This window comes from Athene cunicularia (genome assembly GCF_003259725.1).
Source record: "Athene cunicularia isolate RWA chromosome 2 unlocalized genomic scaffold, athCun1 chr2_part1, whole genome shotgun sequence".
In the NCBI taxonomy this organism is placed as follows: Eukaryota; Metazoa; Chordata; class Aves; order Strigiformes; family Strigidae; genus Athene; species Athene cunicularia.
In genome coordinates this window covers 38,177,814-38,199,292 of record NW_020799095.1, presented here as the reverse complement: position 1 = coordinate 38,199,292, position 21,479 = coordinate 38,177,814, and the positions used below count along the sequence as shown (strand labels likewise).

At 38.1% G+C, this 21,479-nt stretch overlaps 1 protein-coding gene across 1 annotated transcript in view; it reads left to right on the top strand.

Moving 5' to 3' along the window:
• Window positions 1-21,479, top strand: part of PARD3 (par-3 family cell polarity regulator) — a 411,749-nt gene that overhangs the window by 292,403 nt on the left and 97,867 nt on the right. Inside the window, exons 22-23 of the mRNA XM_026843423.1 lie at window positions 230-340; window positions 18,116-18,373. Coding sequence (XP_026699224.1) covers window positions 230-340; window positions 18,116-18,373 — 369 coding nt within the window. The remainder of the gene's footprint in view (window positions 1-229; window positions 341-18,115; window positions 18,374-21,479) is intronic.

The following is a 21,479-nucleotide window of genomic DNA, read 5'->3' as shown; positions in this document are numbered from 1 at the left end:
TTTTAAGAGGAGTGAAATAAAAATAAAGTAAAAAAAAAAAAACAAAACCTATGCAAAAAACCTGAAAGCAGCCTGAGAATATTAAAAATTGAGATTCTGAGGTCTTCGCACTTCCCCTTCCTGGTTTCCAAACAGCCCTTCTTGGAGGACTCACTTTTTCATAGGAAAAGGAAAATACAGTTTTGTTCATTTCACAAGTTAGATTCTTTTTTTTGTGTGTTATTAACAGGTTTGGCAAACATCGCAAAGATGACAAGAGTGAGAAAACTGGTAAAATAAAAGTGCAGGAAGCTCTTACTTCAGAAGAGGAGAGAATACGAATGAAGCAAGAACAGGAGAGGTAGACTTCAGTATTTGCTTAAACCTTGATAGAGAGAGTTTGTTTTTTAAATTAAATAACTGAAGTTCAATTTTCACTGATGAAAATTCCCAAATGTCGATATGTTTATATATTTTAAATAACAAGACAAAGCTGGATTTATTTTGGACATAAGTATCAACAGCTTCTTTGGCTGCAATAAGCATCTTTTATAGACCCAGATCCTCCTTCCTTTATTGAGGAGACTGAAGTAATAAAATGAAATGTTTTCCCTATATATTCTATAACTGATTTTATTGACATTTTCAGAAAACAAATATTTATATAGAATGAAGTATGTTTTGTATTTTTCTTCAGTCTTGCATACCGCATACCTAGTTTTTTCACTGATACATTTAGAAAGAACCTAAAAGTTATACTTACCAGTTATTTGTCACTGGAGTTCAGTCTATTTATGTGTCATGCAGTCTGTTTATGGAATGATGTGTATATTAAACTGCTAATTTTAAAAATGAGTGGTGAGTACCTCTATTTTTCCTTGTCAGATTCCTTTAACATTAAAAGCCTATATAATATCTTTGTCATATGCTCTTCTTGATATTTCCAATCTATTTTTCATCCTGTCTCTTGTAGCCCTAGATATTTAGGGCCAAACTCTGATATCTCTTATATCAATTTAATCAAAACCTTGGAAAGCTTGGGTTGTAAATTAGATAGTATTTGGGGATATGTGTGGAGAGAAGACCTCTTTGAGTAGACAGCTCTTCAGTAAAGAGACAAACTTTAAATGGTTCCGAAGTTTGAATCTTGAATGTTAAATAGTTTACATTTAGCAATGAAAGTGAACTATGAATCAGAATGATTTATCTAAAAATTATGCTATATAGCTCAGCCATAAATTGAGGGTTGACATGGGAACTATGAAGGGAGGTATGACTAGTTAGTCCTAATGATCCATTTAACCATCGTGTCTATGTCCCTTGGTCTTCTGCAGGTAAGAACAGCAGTTTATAAACAATGGCTTCATCAGATTAAGAGCTCACTGGAATAGCAGAACCACAGTAACTCTTGTGTAGGCTCCTCAGTTAAACCTAAAATGGTTTGCTTTCAGTTCGAGTGATTTGCATTACAGTTAAGGCAGGATAGGGGTATACATTTATTAGTTAATGAACATCAGCATTAACTTGTTAAACTGCAGAGACTTTATCATTTGTGACCATCTGTTTGGATTACATTATGGGAAATTTTTTACTCTTTAACAGATATACTAGCATAAATTGATGTAAAAATTTATTCATGTCTTTATCCATTCTGACAGTTCAGGGTGGCTGGATCACAGTGATAGGTTGTTTTTTATTCGTCTAATTGTTTCTTATTTTCTCTTTTTTAACAAAAGTGAATCAGGGTTGTTAAATTTGTTCCTGTTTTTAAGAGTAATGTGCTTTCAGATTAAATGGTAAAGGGGAATACTGGAACTGAAGGAAATCAGTTATCTTGGATATGAGGGTGTTGTACAGGCAACTTCCCTTTTCATGGGCAGACCAACCACTTTGTGGATAAACTCATGCCAGGGGTGTAGAGCCATTGAAAGCTGCCTCTGTCGCTCCAGCCAGCTCAGGGCAGGGGGAAGGTTAGCCACACGTGCACAGTGCTGATCCCTGGCTTAATACGCTCTGCTGAATCCAGGCTTGCCCAGCATAGAGGGTTTCTTAGTAACATTAGATCCCCAGAAATTCAGCCATAAACATTTATTCAAAGAAGAAAGACTTGAGGTTTGAGTTAGTAATGTTTTCTCTCTCTTCATTCTCTCTCTTTGTCTCTCTGTGTCTCTCTGTCTCTCTCAGTAAGAATGGTGAGAGTATAGACTGTCCATGTGGTGATGTAAGAGAGGTTGCAATAGTCACGCTGGGTCCCAAGGTAGAATTATGAAATTATTTGTATAGCCCTCAATGCATGGAGCAAATTCCTGATCCCTGTCCATCAAGTTATGCTAACCAATTTGAATCTTTCCTGGAATCTCACTCCTCGTGTGTCATAAAACCAATTTATGTGTCACTGAAACTGCAGAAAATGCATGTGCCAGAACTTCTTAACAGCTTGATGTTATCATAACACGGGTCCTCCTCCTTCCGTTACTCTCTTTCCCTATGTATTTGCTTTCCTTCATATTTTGTCTATAAGAGATTGCAAGTTCTTTGGGGTAGTGGCATGTACAACTAATAAAAGACAATAAAATAGCAACCAAATGTGTGAGGTGCTTCCTTATGTTTCTGAAAAATTCACATGTTGATTTGGTCCACAGAGACTAAATATTTTTGCAGTTAGATTGCAGAGAGTTTCCTTTTGATCCTGTAAAATAATGATGTTAGATACATGCTATTAATGCATCTTGCAAATTAACTGAATAATCCCTCAAAATGCTTACTAGGAGACAGAGTAAAATGTTACTGTCAGTGTTGGTTCATAGTGACTGCTATTTTAACTTTTTTTTTCTGTTTTGTTTTTTTTTTTTCTCCTCAATGTTTTTAGCAGTACAATTCACTTGTTCTATTTTACTTGGTATTTGATACTATATACCTCTATAATGATGCAATACTTTGGGGAAATAGGTTGGATTTAATGAATTTACTGTGTATGAGAGGCTAGGAGCAAAAATCCTTAGGGGGTCAGAGAACAAGTGAATGGTCCATTAAAAAATCAATCATGCCCACAATTTTATGTAATTATTATGCCTTGCCTTGATAATTTTAATAGTATTGTGCTTACAATAGTATTTTCTTTAAAATCTTAAAAGTAGTGTTCACATTGATTAAGAGACAAATAAGCAAATTAATGTTCTTCAATTTATCATTGAATAAAATGCTTTTATAAACATACTAGTTTCTTATTAAGGAGCATATCTCTTATGCTGTATAGGGTACGTGTTTAATGACAATCTTAAAGTAATCTTGAACAGAAAATGAAGTAATCTATTTGAAAATACAGGCGGCTTTCAATGAAATAGAATACTGGAACAATTAGGAGCATCATCTGAGGAGACCACCCACCAATCTTACCAAAATTGCTGTAAAATGCTTGCTATTTGTAAGTTCTCCAAATGTTGGATGAGCAGTTCATCCAAGGCCATAGGATATTGTCCCCATGTCACTATTCTTTAACACCATTTTTTTCCAGAAAAAGAAGTCTGCTTGCATTATCCTTGAGTATCTGCCAAGAACTGATCTGAAAATTGAGATGGGCTCTGGTGTGCTGTTAGAAAGGCTGCTTCTCTCAAGCAATGGCACCAATCAAAACCTTAAGGCAGGTTTTCTGAACTTGGCCTTGTGTCTCCTAAGAAAGTACAGAGTCTTGAGGAAGTCAGATAAAACCTAAATTCAATTAGCTCTATTCCTGTGCCAGATCATACCTGTTTTATATATATGCTAACCTGGAGTCCCTCTTTTCCATGCTGTCATCTTGTCCATCACTGGACTACTAAAACTAGGTACCATTGAGATGCTACAGTCACTTGGACAGTCTGAGAAAACAGCCCTGGACCCTTCATGTGTTTTCTATAGAAGGACTTATGTCAATTTCAGAGTCTCCTGATACACCAGTGGTTGGCCCATCTTCCTTAGTGTAATGTTGTGGATTTTACAGATTGGAGATGCATGGCATATCTTGAGCTTTCAGAGATGCTTCAAACTACTTATAGTCCTGCAGAGTGTTGCTTTGTAGGATAGACTTAAAACTAGATCTTAAAATTTTCATCAATGACCAAGAGGAGTTAGTGTTACAACCCAATTAGTTTTCATATGGATGGTCACCTAATGCTGTGCTACTGGATCTAAGCTTTTAGAAGTCCACAGACCTTTCCAGTTTAGAAACTCTCTACATCTGGCTTCCAATGGGCTCCCAGGTTAGGCTTTTCTCAGTATGCAGCCAATGTGTCCATCAGTATCCTGCAACCTGATTGCCCTGAAATATTTTCCGACTTCTTCAAGACCCTGTAGTATAGTCCCTTTCTTAGGAGATGTGAACACAAAACTGTTCAGAAAACGTACTGCTTTTGTCTTCTACTTTTTATTGATGGTCCTTGCTGGAGAGAGACACTGCTGTAACAGCAGGTTCTGATGCCTTCGTCTCTCCCTCTTTCACCCATGGATTTTTCCTTGGATATTTTTGTCTCATTGTTTGAGCTTTTTCTGTGGTGTGGGTTTTTTTTTTGTTTGTTTGTTTTGGTGGGGTGGTTTTTTTTGTTTTGTTTTGTTTTGTTTTGTTTTGTTTTGTTTTGTTTTTCTTTTGCCCTGCAGCTGTGTTCATTACAAAATAAATCTTCAGCAAATCAGGAACCTTGCCTGTGTTCTGCCCTTCTTCAGCTTGGGCACGTGCAGTTCTTGACACCTGCCTGGCAAGGCCGTGCGTGCTGGCCCTGTCTTCAGCCTTGGACTGACTTCCTCTAGCAAATTAAGTGCTTCCCAACCCAAACAACTTTACTATTTGTACCCAGATAGTAGATAATGGAGGAATTAAATAAACATGCTTCTTTGTGAAGTTTTCAAGAAATTCAGCTGTATTCAGCATGGTTCACTGCTAGATAATGCTTAAAAGATGAAAGTTCCAATTGTAATGTAATCTCATGATTCAGAGTATGTGATCCCAGCTATGGACGAGTAGTGCTTACGCTTTAATCCGCCTCTAGAGGCACTTCCTCCTCTTGAAGGAAGAGTCTACAGGATATTTCCTCTGGTTAATACACTGACTTAAGAGCTTTACTAATGTTCTGTAAATCTCTGGGTTATGATTAAAGTGTTTTAATCTTAGTATTGTATTCTTCCTCAACTTCTACTGAAATGGATGCAAAATCAGGTGCTTAAACACCTGTGTTGCAAGGATCAATCTTGAGAAGATAAGGAGAAACCTTTTGGCAGAGAATTAAAGAGCTGTACTGGTGGAAGCACTGTGACAGAGGCTCCAAAAATACTGGGAGGATGACGGAGCAGTCATATTGGGGCTTTTGGAGCCGGGGGCTTCCTCTGGTCTGAAAAAGCAGCCATACAATTCCAGTCTGTGCTATTCTTGTTGGAGGATGGTTAACACACAGCAAAGCAGTACTGCACTTCGTACCTTCCCATGTATATCTGTCATCTGGAACAGAAACCTGCTTCTTTGCTTGTTTCCCCCCTTTCTGTTTTGGAAAACATAACCTTTTGTTCCCTTAGGTCTCAAAGGGAATTAGCTGTACCTAATTCCGCCGTTACTGCTCTCCGTGCCCATGCAGGTGTCCCGGGTGCAGGCACAGGTGGGGCTGGGGCTGGGATGGGGAGCTGCTGGCCTGGCTCCCTGGGTGGGGGCTTGCAGTCCTCCATGACCCTGTGCCCAGATGGAAACCCCTCCAGGGCTTTGTACAGCAGAGCAAACTTTAACGCCTGGCTGTCAATGCGGGGGGCAAACTCTTTTTCTAGTGGACACTGGGGTGATGCTTTGCATGGTTGGACGTAGGAGGCAATGCGGCTACAGCTGCTGGAGTATGGCAGAAAGAGCAGGAGAGGTGACTGAGGGTCTTGGTCTTACAGAGATGCTGCCTGGGGAGGTGGGTCAGGCATTTGTCTCTGTACGGGCAGATTTGCTGTTACTTTTGGAGATCGTTCAGTAGGCTGACAGCATTTTTTGTGTGAGTGTAAACAAGACTATGATTTCAGTGGGTGTTGTTCACGTAATGATTTTTCCTAAGTTTTGAGTGAAACATTCTGTCTGTTCATTAGTAGATAAAATAACATCGATATTTTTTTCCTGAAGGATTCGGTCATTCCATAAAATGCTTCCTGTATTATATGTTTCCTAAGGGTATAAGGGTCTTTATCTCCAACATATAATAAACTTCTCTTCATCTTTCTGTAGCACCATTAAAGCCACAAGCCCTTTGTTGTAAAAGTATACTAATGAATAGAAATGTTACAACAAGAACAGAAGTCTTGTGTTTTCCCTTCATCATGCATCATCCATTTTAATTAGTCGAAAGGGTGGTGAGTACTGTGACAAGAGTCTGGAATTAAAATCATTAATTGATGTCAAGCTGACGAGAGACTGCTAACATGAATTTACTGACAGCAGGAAAGAAATTAACCTTATTACTTTATTTAGTACATTGGGACTATTTATTATATTTTCCTATGCAAGTTCAGTGTGCTCCATTTATGATGATAAAGACAAATAATTAATAAAACCTGCATAAAGTTTTATTACCTCCTATCAGTTAAGTTTACATGAAAACCTCATCAACAACTTAGAAAAAAAATAAAAACCACCATATCCTTCTAAAAAATGTAATTCATCAAAACCATTGCAGCAATATTTTTAATATTTTAAATGAGTATAACATGCTATGCTCTCTCGCCAAGTAGAATTGCAGAAGTGATCTGATTTAAAATCATGCCTTAGTTTCTTAATGTCAATGTTGCAAAAAATGAAACATATTTTCTCCAGCAATGACATTGATTGGAATAACTGTCTGGTTTGATCATCATTGGAAGGTCAGCCTAACAAAGATGAGTTTTAATGTTAAGCATCTTTATTCTTTAGATGAAAGAGTACAGCATTGTCTTACAGAATGACAGCAGTATCCTATAGATAATTTGTGACCCAGAGGTCATAATAAAAGAATAGATGGGAGGTCATCCTGTAGTAAAGGCCATCTGGAACTGTTAAAGTATCAGATGGAGTAGGGGGCTGAACAGCAGGACACTCTTGGTGCCTTTCCAGATTTCCCAGAGAGACCATAATATTTTTATTGGAAAACCCCAACTTTTTTCCCCTTAAGCAAAATATTTTCATCAAGCAGTTTGATCTTTTAGGAAAAAAGACAACATACTGTGATAAGGAGTTTTGTCTCTTACATACCCCAAGTGTTACCTGTGCCTTCAAAATAACACAAAGGTTCGGCTTTAGTTTTGATGCTGCTGTATTTTGATGTTCTTAACAGCTTTCATAAGAGCTATTACCCCTAAATCCATTATTACTGCAAACATTCAGAATATAACTATTTTCTAAAGTGACTTGTGTAAAATCTTTTCTGATAAAACTTCCACCCCCTTCCCAGCCTGTAAAAGAGGGGGAAAAAAATTCCTCTGTGAATCAGAAAATCAGAGCAATGTGTTTCTCATTCTCACTTATTTTGAGATGGAGTCTGCTTGTCAAGGGATATTCTGGTTTCACTGAGATTTGTAGCATTGTTTTTGGCAATGGTTTTTTATATAATGGATGAGGGTGCAGGACGTGAAAACAAATCAATGGCAGCAATTTTTGTAAGAGAACACAGAAATGAATCATTAGAATATTGAGCTTTGGTAAAAAAACATTTCAGACCAGCTCTACTTCATAAAAATACTGACTTCAGGAGATATGTAAATTTTGTGGAATAATAGTTGCTGAGGTAGTTTTTTAAACACAGCTCCTCACATTCTCTGGCTACGCATTGTAAGTATAGAGATTTTAAGACATCATACTAAAAGTATATTTTCTGTTATTACTCCTCTACAGCGATTCAAGACATTGTACTGAGCAAGGTCTGGCCTAGTCCTTTGCAATGTATTTAAAAATATGATTTACATGATCATTATAATATTTTGAGTTACAAATTTGTTTAAGGTGTCTTGCAGATCATATGAGTTCAGCACTTTCTTAGAAATTTCATTTCTAAGTAAGAGCACTGGTATGTTGTGTTTCACTTTAGAATGCCAAGAACTTTAGGATAAGGCAGCAGTATGTCCTCTGATGTCACATAAACTGTGCTGTTAGTGGTAGAGTTGCTGTAGCAAATACTTATTTGAGAATTAAAAAATCAGTACCATAATTACTAATTTGGTGAACTTATTGTTGCTGAGTTGAACAGAACTGAAAACCCATCACATTTTCCAGACTGCACTACAGGAGTCTTAACAGTAAGATAAACCACTAAACCCACTCTTTTTTCTAATCCTTAGACAGAGCAGCAAGTATTTGACTAACCAGAAAGACACCTAATAATGCATTTAGGAGAGGCAGATAGGTCTCCCCTCCACCCCACAGCTGGAACTTTTATTTTGTAGCATTTTAATGGGTTATAAGAAACCTGACTCTGTTTCTGGCCATGCTGTAGATTTATGCTCTCACTTAGTGCTATGACCCAGCAAGATTTTAGAACTGAATCCTAAGAGGTGTCATGGGTGCAAATTTGTCGGTCCTGAGCAAAGATAGTGATTTATAAGCTATATACTCTATTGGTGTTTGTGGTTTTATTCTTTTCCTTTCTTTCAATTTCAGTGTATGAGATTCACATAATCCCTTGCTTTGTGAGGTTTTTTATTGTATTTTTTTGTCACTCCAGATGGTTTCATTTTCCAACTTCAGAATTAGGCTACTTTATATATAGAACTCTAGAAACACAGAATAATGGACCTGAAATAAAGCTAGTGGCAGAATTCTATACCCACTTTTGTTACTACACTTCAGCTAGAGGAACGTAGATGCTGGATAGGCTCAGCTCGACCAGCTGATGACAGTATTGTAGCTGGACCTCTAGTTACTGCCTGCAGTGTCTGGGAATGACTGACTTGATATATGGAATGATATATGGTAGCATCTGATATATGGTATGCTTGTGTCATTAGTTTCTTGCACGTACAGGAACAGCTGCTCCTTACACATCTAACTGCAGAATTCAGATGTTACCCACCAGTGCTGCTTTCTGGCATTGCTCTTTGGTTAGGAAAAAAAACGAGGGGAAGAAATGATCCAAGAAAGCCTGTCTGAGAGAGGAAACCAGTAGTCTTCAAGTGAAGAGGGATGGAAGCAGGAGCTCTCCCAAGTTGTGTTGCAGCAACAGCTGTATGTCATGATCTTCTTCTTTTCTACTTCAGTCCAGTAAAAGAGCTAAATAGGAGATTAGAGCTAAATTAATCTAATGATCAGGGATCTGTTGTCATAGATATATGAGCTCTTCTGGCCTGCTTTCTAATGCAAACGAAAAACTAAATTCCATTTTGCTTACAGACAGCAATGATCTTTGATACAACATGGTTCCAGCAGGATAACAGTCCCAGTTGTCCATCTGGGTGATCCTCCACTGCTGGCATCACTGGCCCTTGGATCAGACATGAAAATAAGGAAAGAAAATTTCAGTCGTGGTAGTGTTTGTTTCGGAGATGGGAGGATCTATACTGCCTAATGTATCTGATACATTTGCCTCTGGTTGAAACATATCTTTTAAAAAAATACCCTCCACCCCAAAATACTGCAGACTGCTAAATGCAAAGTAGTCTAAAAGCTCCATTGAAATGTAAGTAAGGTGGTAATTTACAGATTTTTTTTTTTTTAAATAAGTAAAGATTTTCACTTGTTTACTCCAAGATCCAAGAAAGCAGGTTTGAGATACTGTGCTGGGAGGATGTATCTTCCCTTTGGAAAGACAAAGGATGAATCAAGATGGTCAGGGGATGAGGAAATGTAGGGGTGAAATACAGGAGAGATTCCACCAGGTTAGAGGAAATTATTCTGATGTCTCCTTTAGTTTCATCAGTGTCGCTTGGTTTCAAATTGATGTTTGCATTTCACCTGCTTATATGCATAATATTTACTTTCTCTCCTGCATTTTTTTCATTTTTCATCTTCATTTGTATTTTGCTGCCTACTTTAATAGCCTTATTTAATATAACTCTTATAAAAATGAGCATGTTTTTCTATTCTTTATGTATTAGGGCACTTACAGTAATCACCTTATCACCTTTATTCCTCCTTTTTTTTTTTTTTTTTTTTTTTTTTTAACTACAGCCCTCCTGTGTTGTAGCTCATTAAAGGTTTTTGAAATTCTCATGCATCTATTCTGCATGTGGGATTTGAGGAGGGGGGAACTTCAGAGAGACAGTAAGTACTATCACATATTCTAATTGGCAGATAGGCTGTGATTGTTGAAGGAGAAAGAAAATTAAGACTGTCTGATTATATGGAAGTACTTCTTTAATTTCGAGGTGGTGGGCAGGTTTGGGTTTGGTTTGTTTGGTTTTTTTTTTAATATGTAGTCCCTGTTATGTTTCTCTGTTGTGGAAGAATCAGTACATAGGAAATACATGTATGTAAAATTTCTATGTAGTTGCAGTGTTCTAGAGGAGAGATCGTGTCACTTTTCCAAGGTAGGATCTCCTGGGTATGCCATTCCTGCAAGATGTTTGTTTCATCCTGTTTTTTTTTTCAGTTTACAATGATATAGACTCTAAAACTTCCTATGACAATCTTTTCCACGACCTTTTCATTAGAAAATTCCTCTTCCCGCAGTATCTAGTCTCAATTATTCTTGCTGCAGTTTAAATACCAACTATTTGCATTAGAGATGGAAAACTATTCTTTTCCTCCTTATGTATCTGGAGATTGCTGTTATGTCCTCACTCTGTCTTTTTCCATGACAGCTTGACATTGTTGACTCGTAAGTATCTGTTATCCAGTAGAACTTCCAGATCCATTCCTGAAAAGGCAACTCACAGATTTTTTCCCCTACTTTTAATTGGTATGCTTAATTATTCCAACTATGTAAATTACCTTCCAGTTGTTGTTATTGAAGTTAATTCTATTTTTGAAGTCTGCTCTATTTTTCAAGAACATTTGAATCATTAATCCTTTCCCTCAAAGTTCCTTCATTTGGGTTTTCTGCAGATTCAATAGCGTCCTAATTAATAGTGAAAACCCCGAGTAAATTCTGAGAGAGCTCCATGTAGAAAATGTCTTGATCCACCCATCTAGCATGACTGTGAATTGCTGAGAGCTCCTGTCTAGATGCTCTGTAGGAACTGCCTGGTTCAGGCTATCGTATCCATCCCATAGCTGTTTTTCTTAGCCTGGGATGTACTGTTTCTGCTCTGTTCACGAGGCTGTTCACTGTGTTATAGATGGAAATCTGACTGTCTTGACCACTTCTGTTCTTGATAAATCTATGGTGGTTACTGCTCATCCGATTATCTTCTCTGTGCTTACCAATAGTTTGTTTCAGAGGGGACTGAAGTTAAGCTGATGAGTCTGTAATTCTCCTCAGGCAAAGGATGTTTGACATTTTCTAGTTTTTCAATATTTTAGCTGTCTTCAACAAGTTCTCCTGGTTACTGAAAAAGGTCTGAGACTTAGTCCCCAGAGAGCTGTGTGTTGGATGAAACTCAACTAGCTTAACCCATTTCTAGCTACTTCTTTTGCTGTTAGATTGGACATCTTTTTGTTATTGGTGGCAGTATCAATTGTGCTGGCCACCTGCTTGCAATCAACCATTTCAGTGAAGACGGATGCAAAGAAAAGAAACCATTAAGCCTTAGGTCTCCTCAGCATCATCTGTCAATATTATTCCCTCACTACTGAGCAGGGGAGCAACCTTTTCTTTGCTCTTCCTTTTACTGCTAATGCAATTACACAATGATTTATAGTTATCTTTAAAGCTCCCTGCTACTTTTATTTCACATCGTGCCTTGGCCTTTCTGATTTTATCCCTGTATGCTTGTGCTTATCCGTAGCAAACTGACCACATTTTGTATGTGTTCTTCATGTGTCTGAGATCAGAGGACAGTCGTATTTCAGCCAGCTGGCCACACATGTGTGTACACAGGAGAATAGTCAGAACCGTTCATATTTTTCTTTTCATGACTTGAAGAAGGTTGGTCTCCAGACTTTCAATTTAAAAATTATGTAGCAGTATTTTCTGACTTTTTTTTTTTTAAGAAGCTGAAGTTTTGAATTAAATGAGGGGCGGCAAATGAGGAAGAGGAGGTGTCTTTCTTGTTCCAAGCTACCGCTGTTGCTTCCCATGAATATCTATTGCCCACAGTGATCCTTTAGAATGACTTCCCCAGGAAAGCAGATGGCTTTGCTGAGAGGTGGTTATAACTGTGATAACTGACTAGCTCTAATAATGGTAAGAAAAGCTAAATGTCATATGCTGGTTCAGAGGGAAATCACAGTAATGCCTATAATCAAGGTACCCTCATTAGAAGAGTAGTTGTCAGAAAAATTCTGCTTAGATCTAGACAAAGGTCAAAGAAAAATACAGGAGAGGACAAACTCCCATATTGACTTGATTGCCAAAAATTAGGAAAAGGGCCATTAAAGCCCTGAAGGCAGTCGAGGAGAGAGGGGGAGGAGGAACAGCAAGACTTGGCTTAGTTGCTGGTGCTCTGTGCCTGCAAGGTATTTTTCACTAGCAAAGGAGGAGGGGGCAAATTTGACAAGATTTGGCTACTGGCCAACACACCTCCTAACCTCTTTATTAGAAATGATATGTGGCAAAAATTGGACTGAACGCATTCATCCCATCTGACTAACTTAAACAAGCTGACTGGCTTTATAAATGTGTCATCGTTTTTCTCTGTTTTCAATCCATCACCCCAGTGCATGCCAGTCTGATGGCAGAAGAACTGAGAACTGGCAGCAGTGAATGGCTTGTCATTTAGCTTCTGTCCTTACACAATGCTGTTTTTATCCTTAATAAACATTGTCAGCCATCTCACATATGTGGAACTGCAAGTGTTCAATACTGATTTTTGTAAATGAGTGAGTCTCGGTAGAAAAGATGAGGTTGTGGATTATCACTTGGGCAATAGCTGGATGCTGGCAGCCAGCAGGAGGATTAATTGAATTGACCAAGCAATTGCACACCAGAAGCAGCAGCCAACTTTGTTTCTGCTCTTAGGGGAGGGCTTTGCTGCCATTGCAATGGCAAATGTAATGTACTAGCCATGAATATCCTTCCCGTGCTGTGTTCATCAATTAAGATAAGTAGGTGATTTTTTGCAAGGATCTAAATCACTAATATGAAAAAATCCCACAAAGGAGGCTGAAGCTCCCAAAGGATTGGGAATTTATTTATAATTTCACTCCTAATACTACATGAAATTAGGGTCAATTTCTTTTGCCAACTTTACTTATTCACTTTTACTCAGACAGCTCTGCTAGCAGCACAGATTTGAGTTTTTTGTTCCTGGAAAAAGTTAAAGTTTAGTCCGGACAGAACTGCTGTAAACATTTGGCTCAGGGTGGGATTGGGGTCTCGGACTAATATGGATTATTTAGTATCCACATATGAGCTACATGACTAAATGCCCTTTGTGGTCAAGGGAGGGGCACTAAATATAGTTGATAGAGCCTGAAGAAGGGTTTGGCTTCGCCTTAAAATGTTCATGTTACAGATGTTCAACTCAACTGCTGTCTAGACCCTGTGCACAGCTACCTGATGTGACTGAATCTTGACCATCTCCTCCGGGAGTTTAAAACATATGTCGACACCTAAATTTAAGTGTCTAAATCGTGATTGCCTTCATTTGAAAGCTGAATCTCACTCACAGAGTTTTGAAGAAGGGAACGAGGTGACTGCTGTTTGCTGGGGACAGCAGTGCATAAGCTTTTCCCTTACTTTTGTGACCACTTTTTCACATGCATAGGAATTGCTATACAATGGGTATGTCTATCGTTACTGGATTAGCTTGCGATGAAAAGCTCTTCTAACAATTATAGGAAGTTCTGCAGCTAACAATATTGTCATTTGAAGCAGTTATCATTAACTTTTGAATTGAATGGCACACAAATGCATGAGGATAGTTTATACTTTACTGAACGTTATAATTTGAGTCTCAGAAGCACGAAAGTACATTGTTGACATTTACAGTATTAACACTTCAGCAAGAAGGGTTTAGAAACTTCTTGGGGATAGCTTTTATATTTTTTAAAGTTCAGTTTAATTTAAACACTGCAAAACTGATTAGCAATTTTTGCATTTTCTTTGAAGATTAAAAGAGTTATCTGAATGCTAAGAATTATCTTTATTGTTAAACCCACAGAAAATCCACAGGAAGGCCATAAATACTCAAAATTAGCTGATCTGAAATTTCAGACATATGCATTTTTATTGTGCCATGTCCTGAAGGAATATAATTCGGTGAAGACAGCTTAATATACATATCCACATTGTGAAACCAAAGCACTGTGGTCAAACACTTTTTCAGATACTGGATTTCAATAGTGGGAGCTATGCTGATTAGGGCTGAAGGACAGAGCAAATTCCAGGTCCTCATCTGTGCTGCACAGTGTGTTTACATAATCATTTTAGTCCTTCCCACAATAGTTTGCACTGGCATTTCCCGTATATATATTTAATGCGGTATATGCTAACAAATTATTTAGGCCATATCATGCATATACACACACACGCACAAGGAAGGGGGTCAACGTAAAAAATGTCACATTAAGTTCAGGTTCTTATATAAAAACACATTCATAGTTTAAAACTGTTATAATAGCAAAAGTGCAATACTCCGCTGATAGTTGTTACTCTTTTCAAGAATATTTCTACATATTTGTCTCTGGTCTTTTGGTTCCTTTAAATTTGGAGACAAAACGTTTAAATGCAGTATGTCCGGGAGAAGGCAGAAACAAAACTGTATTTTAAGCTATACACAAAAATATGTTAAGTAATCAGAATACCTATAATTTTGTCATGTGAAAGTGATAGGACTTGCACAGTGATTTAAAGCACACAAAATTAATTAAGAGAGAAAAATAAGCATTTTGGGTGTCACTATAGTTGGACGTCTTATAAGTTTCATTTTAGGGCTATCCTTTGTTAAATGTTACTGCAAATGGTTACTGGGTACTCTGGTTATAATTAACAGGAAGGTTTATAATGTGTTTATACTCTGTTTTTTAATACTACATGCGTGTATTTATACATATTAGCAATATTCTAAAAGTTTTCCTGGTGAATATGAACATAGCACTCCAACTTGCGTAACACTCCAACAATCAGTTCTCTCCCACTTGAACGGGGAATAAGTATCTCTCATTGAACCGTGCCTGGGAAAATGGTTATGTTCTTGCTGCAAATGCTGCTGTGTCCAAACATATTGAATAGCTGATAAGCAGATACATGAGAAAAGTTGGTTAACATGAAATGAGGGGGGACACTCATGTCTGCATTTGTGGAGAGTGATGCGATATTCATGGTCAAAAGTTAGATAAGTTCTCTGGCATCTCTCATAGCAGTCAGTATAACATTGAGGCTAATATCACCAGTTACCACCAGGTAATTCTGTTTTATAAGCACTTCAGATAAAAATGTTTTCTTCTGACTGAATTACTCTATGCCACATTATTGCTATACTGTCAGATTTCATACACTGTAATTTTGGAATTTTTTTTCTCATATTGGTGTCAGCCAGAGTTCCAATACATGATGATACATTGTCCATTTAAATTAAAATTAGATATACAGATGTATAGGAAATTTCAGATTTCCTCTGCTTCTCCCATTCAGGGGACAAATATCAGTAGACAAATGCATTCCTCCACAGGGTAATTAATACAGGACTACAAATTGGAAGTGAAACCTTCAGAGAGAGGAATCAACAACTGCAGGTCATGTTGAGGCCTGTTTTTTCTTCTGCATAAACCCTCCCAGATGATTAACATTGTACCAATTCTGAATTACAGCTTTGGAGTATAGGGCAGTATATTTTTATTTTTAAAAGAAGGCATGCAGAAATGCAGTTTAAAGTTGAAATGGATCTTAGATTTAAACCTGAGTCCTTCTTCACCGTAAATTAAATGAAAAACAATTCCAGTCTGATGTTTCTGAAATTTCAGAGGAACATGCTGTCAGCTGAATAGTGTTACAGTTTTCAGTTCCATTTTTCCCTATTAAAAGTAAAGTAACCAGTAAAGAAAATAATTTTGTATTTGCAGAATTACAGAATTAAAAATTTATGTTTAAGTTAAACTTTAGCAGATTTCTTCTGTTTTCTTGTTTCGTTTTTTTTGGTATGGTTGTTTTTCTTTCTACTGTGACTGAATATGAGTGAGAGTTGTGGCACACAAGTCAGTGGTAGTAGTCATAAAAAGAGGGATTATGCTGAGGTTTCACTTGGGGCATGTACAGCCAAACAGCTGTATCCCAAATCAGTATTATTGGTCAATACTTGTAGCATTTGGAAGGAAAATAGGTCTGCCTGTCCATGCCATCATTCTATTCCCTTCTTTTGTTATGGCAGTCTTTGTTAGCATAGAAAGAACAATCTGCTTGGGAGTCAGTCTGATGAAGACACTTAAATTTAGATATTCATGTACCAGCTCATGGCTGGGTTCACATACCTGAACACAGACGCCTAGTGTCATTTGATTTATCACAGTCTCTGAGATGTCAGAACAGGGCTGGCAGATGTGGCAAGGACCTACAGGAGTCCTTTTCCCCACGGTGGAGGTCCAGCAGGATCACCTGGGGATGGCAGGTGGCCATAGCTGATTATGTTTGAGAAGCTGAATCAAGGCTGGGTATCCAAGCTCTCAAGGAAGACCTAAATAACAGCATCAAAAGTGTCTGTAGAGTGAATTCTTTCATGCTTGGACACATCAACAAGTGTAGCTGCTGTGTTAACTCTGGATTCTGCTGACTTATGACTCCCTAGACTGTAAAAAGGGAGCCTGCACACATAGCTGGCGTGACATCACCTACTGCAGGCACCCAAATGTCTTTATCTGCAGCCTGAATCCCACCCTTTGTGTATCCCCTTTTCTATTTGCAAAGACTAATCTTGAATGGGGATAAGTTTAAAAATGTCAGTTACCTAACTTTACGGCTTTTCCATTTTCAGAAATGACAAGGCTTACGTTCAAAAGAGACAGAGGCTTTGAGTAGGCTGGTTTTGTTAAGAGTAGGTGAACGAGCTAAGCTGTCTTTGGAAATGGCACGTAAGAGGTGCACAGAGCTGTAGTCTGAATGGATGGATGCTCTCACACTGTGTAACCATGGCTGTATTAGATGAAAAAGGAGCACATTTTACTAATGGAAGGGAGGAGCCAGCTGAGTGCTTAGTTTTGCAATGATGACACAGCATTAAATTGGTCTGGGGAGACAATGCTCGGGGGTGATTTTCTCAGTTCACTGTGCATATGTGTGTGATACATCAAATTTTCTAAAATGCCAAAGGAACTTTGAAGCCCAGATCAAATTTTAGTAATAGCTTGGCGTGCTTTTGAAAATATGACTGGTACTCAGTTTGTGTTTGTCAAATTCCTAAATGTCATCTGTTTTTATCTGTCACTTTTTATCATACAGCTAAACAAGTGCATCTAGATACAAAATCCAAGTACAGCATCACCTTTCATTTGTAACTTTAACATAAGGCACTTTTTGAGAAGAAGCTGCCTACTTTTGAGAGATGCCAGATCCAGTTTGTTTACATTTTAAACAAAACATGCACATTTTAAATACAGGAATCTACTTCTGCTGCTTCCTGCATCTATGCATGCATAAACATATATCTGTGTGTCCTATCCTTACAAAGTTTTTAAATTCTGAAAGAAATATGACATTTTTAGTATTGGGCCAAGAAAGTACATTAAAATTTTTCTCTAAATGCAGGTATTAAACCCATTAAATGTTTGGTTTTGATGGAGTACAATACAATATGAATGGTGTCGGGCCATTCTCAGGCAGGTCGGGTAATAGCACAGGCATCCTAAGATGCATGAAACAACAGGTAAATTCTTTTTACTAACAGCTGTAACTAGTCATTATTTAACTTTAAAAATGAAACAAAAGAGTGGATAATCAGACTTCTTCCTTAAAGATCAGTGTTGATTGTAGCATTGCTTCAATCTAGGCTTCAATATCCAAGGTAAACCTGAGACTCCATGACAAACTGAAACTGGAAACACTTCAGTGGTTTTCATTAAGATGGGCTACCTAAAGTGTCTGCTAACTGCTGCTTTCAGATGATTGAGGGGGAAAAAAATAGTTTCAGCCTTCTTTTAATTTTTCAGAATTCAAGCAAAAACTCGAGAATTTCGAGAGAGACAAGCTCGTGAACGTGACTATGCAGAGATACAGGATTTTAACCGGACATTTGGCTGTGATGCGGACTCAATGTACGCTGGGATTGCTTCCTATGACTCTTCTTCAAATAGCGGCACGATAACACTAAACACCCGACCACAGAGCCCAAGGGAGGGGCAAACAGTGGAGGCCTTGTATGCCCAAGTGAAGAAACCACGGAATTCAAAGTCTTCACCTGTAGACAGGTAGGCACCGGGCATTAATCAATACACTTTTTCAAAATCCGCCCTTGTAATGCTTTTCTTATAGGAGATGACTGTCCATCAATTGGAAAGTCAAAACTGCATTTTTATTAACGGCTTTTTAAAAGCCTTTATGTAGAGAAGCATTGGGCTCATACAAATCAAACTGTAACAGAATGGGGCATGAAACTCATTTTCTGCAGAACAACTGCTTTTCTTATCATTCTTCAGATAGTTTGGAATTTTGGAGTTACTGTTTGATATTATTAAAATTAAATTAAAACTTGTAATGTCATCTGGGTTTTTATCAGAGCTCTAACTGATATGGTTGTGGAATACATTTCCAACCTATTCACAGCAGTTGCAAAATCTCTGGAAAGTTCTTGTTAAAGCAAAAGTGGGTTAAAGCTTACCTGGATTACAGTCCTACTGTAGTCCTGAACTTCAGTCTAACTAGTTGAGCTTTTTGATTATATATAGACCAAGCTTGACTAAACTACGAGCTTGACTCATGAGTTGCTTTCTGTTCTCAGGCTGTAGCTTGTGATTTTGTACTCTTCCTGTGGTTACATTATCTGAACTGTGTCATGCTTGGTTTTATGCTGAAATTGGGCAAAAATCCAGTTTCTGTTGATGGAGTTTTGAGTTCATTTGAAAACCTGAAACTAAAACAGGCATGTAAACTAACATAAAGTAGAAATAACCAAAAGCAAAATTCACATCTTTTTTTTTTTTTTGTACTTTTAACAATGAAAATACATCTGTTTTCTTGGCTTACATCTATACTCTGTAGTTATTAATTTTCTCAGCTTTACAAAAACTAACACTAAAATCCCAGTGCAGGAGATATTGTTAACTCATTCAGAGGTTATTAATCTAGCTCATAGTAAAACCACTTGTTTTCTACACCATTCTTTCCAGAAGAAAAATACTGGACGTTCAGTTAGATCAGCAAAGCTGTGTCTTTGATTGCACTGTTTGAGATCTATATAGCTCTACATGAGGACCAGCATTCATCTGGCATATTATGTTCTAGATGGTAATAGTCATTTGTATTTCCTGTCAAGGAAAGTAGTTGTTGTGCAGAGTTCAGCTAATTGTCTAGAACTGAGATTGGTGTATTTAACCCTCCACTAGATACTTTACATAATATTTGTAAAAATATATCCTCTAACATGACAAATAAGAAAATTTCAGATGCATTGTCAAATGCATAAATTTTTACTAAAATTCAGTAGTGCAGCTGTCTTTTTATTTTCTCAGTTGCACTGCTCTCTTGTACTGCACTCTGTAAAAGGTCTACTTTTCATATTAAATAACATAATGTATATATTGTGGATATGTACATTATTGCAGTGAAGGACGCAAAATAATTTGAAAAGACAACAGCTTCATCTGTGCCCTTGAAATTTTGTATTCCTTAGCCTTATATTAACTGGTGCTGGTATGCCTGAGTGCCTGACATTTCAGCACTTTTGTGCCTTTGGAAATCAAGATAGCCTGGTTGGATATGGCTGCCACATGGTGACTCTTATGGCTGTTTTTGTTAGACTAAAGGCAGTGTTTCATGCTGGAGTTGAATGGCATCAGTGTCACATCAACAACAAAAAAAAGTTCTTTGATGAAAACCTGGCACGGCTAAATGTAAGACCTGCATGACCTAGCTAACTCTGTGTGATTGCTGATAAAAGAGCTGGGAGAGAGTGAGTAAAAACCGAAGATAACAGAGTACCAGAGGAATTTGATGTTAATCGTAAGGGTAGGACTGAAGAGCAGTGTGGTAGTTTTGCACATTCAGGCTGCTCCTGGAGCACATTGGGCCTCGTCTCTCACAGCTGGGTCATGCTGTGACAAAAGAAAGGACCCAGCGCACACAATGGGCTGGAGCAGAGGGAGAAAATGCAAGTCGGGGACTAGAACTGTAGCAAGAAAAGCCACCCCCAATCCCGTGATGAAAGGGGGACATATTCAGCAAGAAACACCTGGAAAGAAATAGGCAATTCAGATGGAAGAAGATTATTATTTTCTATAAATGTGGTCTGCAGTACCTGTTCAAGGATCCGAGGCATGAAGGTGTATAGTGTTTGGGGTTTTCTTTTCTCTCTCTTCACACCTTTATTAACAGCTAAACTATAGAGCTGGTTAATCCCACCTGGCTCTGGGAGACCTTTTCAGGAATGTTTCAGTGACTTGTGCAATCTCAGGCTCAAATTTAACTCTCCCAGTTTTTGTGTCTATACCTTGGGCCCACCACTGAGACAGCATGTTACCTGCTTTGGGCATGGAAGAGATACAGCAGCTGTGAGGGAGCAGCTTTCAGTCTTCCTCGGGGTGTGTGAAGGATGTCTGGGAGCTTGACCCCATGTAATGTTCAGTGGAAGAGCCTGGACTGTGGCTGAGCTATCTTCCCAAGGCTGCTCTGTGTTGTACAGGCTTTATCTTAGATGTATTAAAAAAGTATCATCTAAGCATCATTTTAAGAAATAGTTGTGGCTGTGTGGGCCTGAGGTGCTTGTTAACCATGTTGTTTCTCATCTGTAGGATACCTGAGTCCTCACCCTATGTGCATTGCAACCTGTTTCTTGCTGTCCCTCTCCAGCAATGAGACCTTCCCCCTTCCCTTAACATCTTCTATGCAGCCCCTTTCCACACCAAGCATCCAAGTGCCTCTTCACAAGGCTCTTCTCCAGGGAACAATCTTCTCTGCAGTCTGCTTTATCCTGACAATACTACAAGAAATTTGAGGAGAAACGGTTGGTTGCAGTTCTCCGCCCTTAAAATATGGTTTACATTAGTGTTCACCTTCAGTGAGCATTATTTTCAGTGTGTTTTACCCCTTTGCCCTGCCACCCTTTCTTTCCTTTCGATGTTTCAGAGGTTACCTAAATAGAAACAGTCATTTCCAGGCTTTGTGGATGGGAAGGGAAATCACTTGCAGCGCATTACCCTTGCGCTGAACTGCCAGGAGCTGGTAGCGGCCAGGCTGTCTCAAATCTTTAGCACGTTCATATTAAAAGCAGCATTGTTTATATGGGAAATGTTATTCCTATTACAGTTTGGTGATTAGTGCCAAACAAAATTTGACATTTAATTATGTCCAAAAGATTAT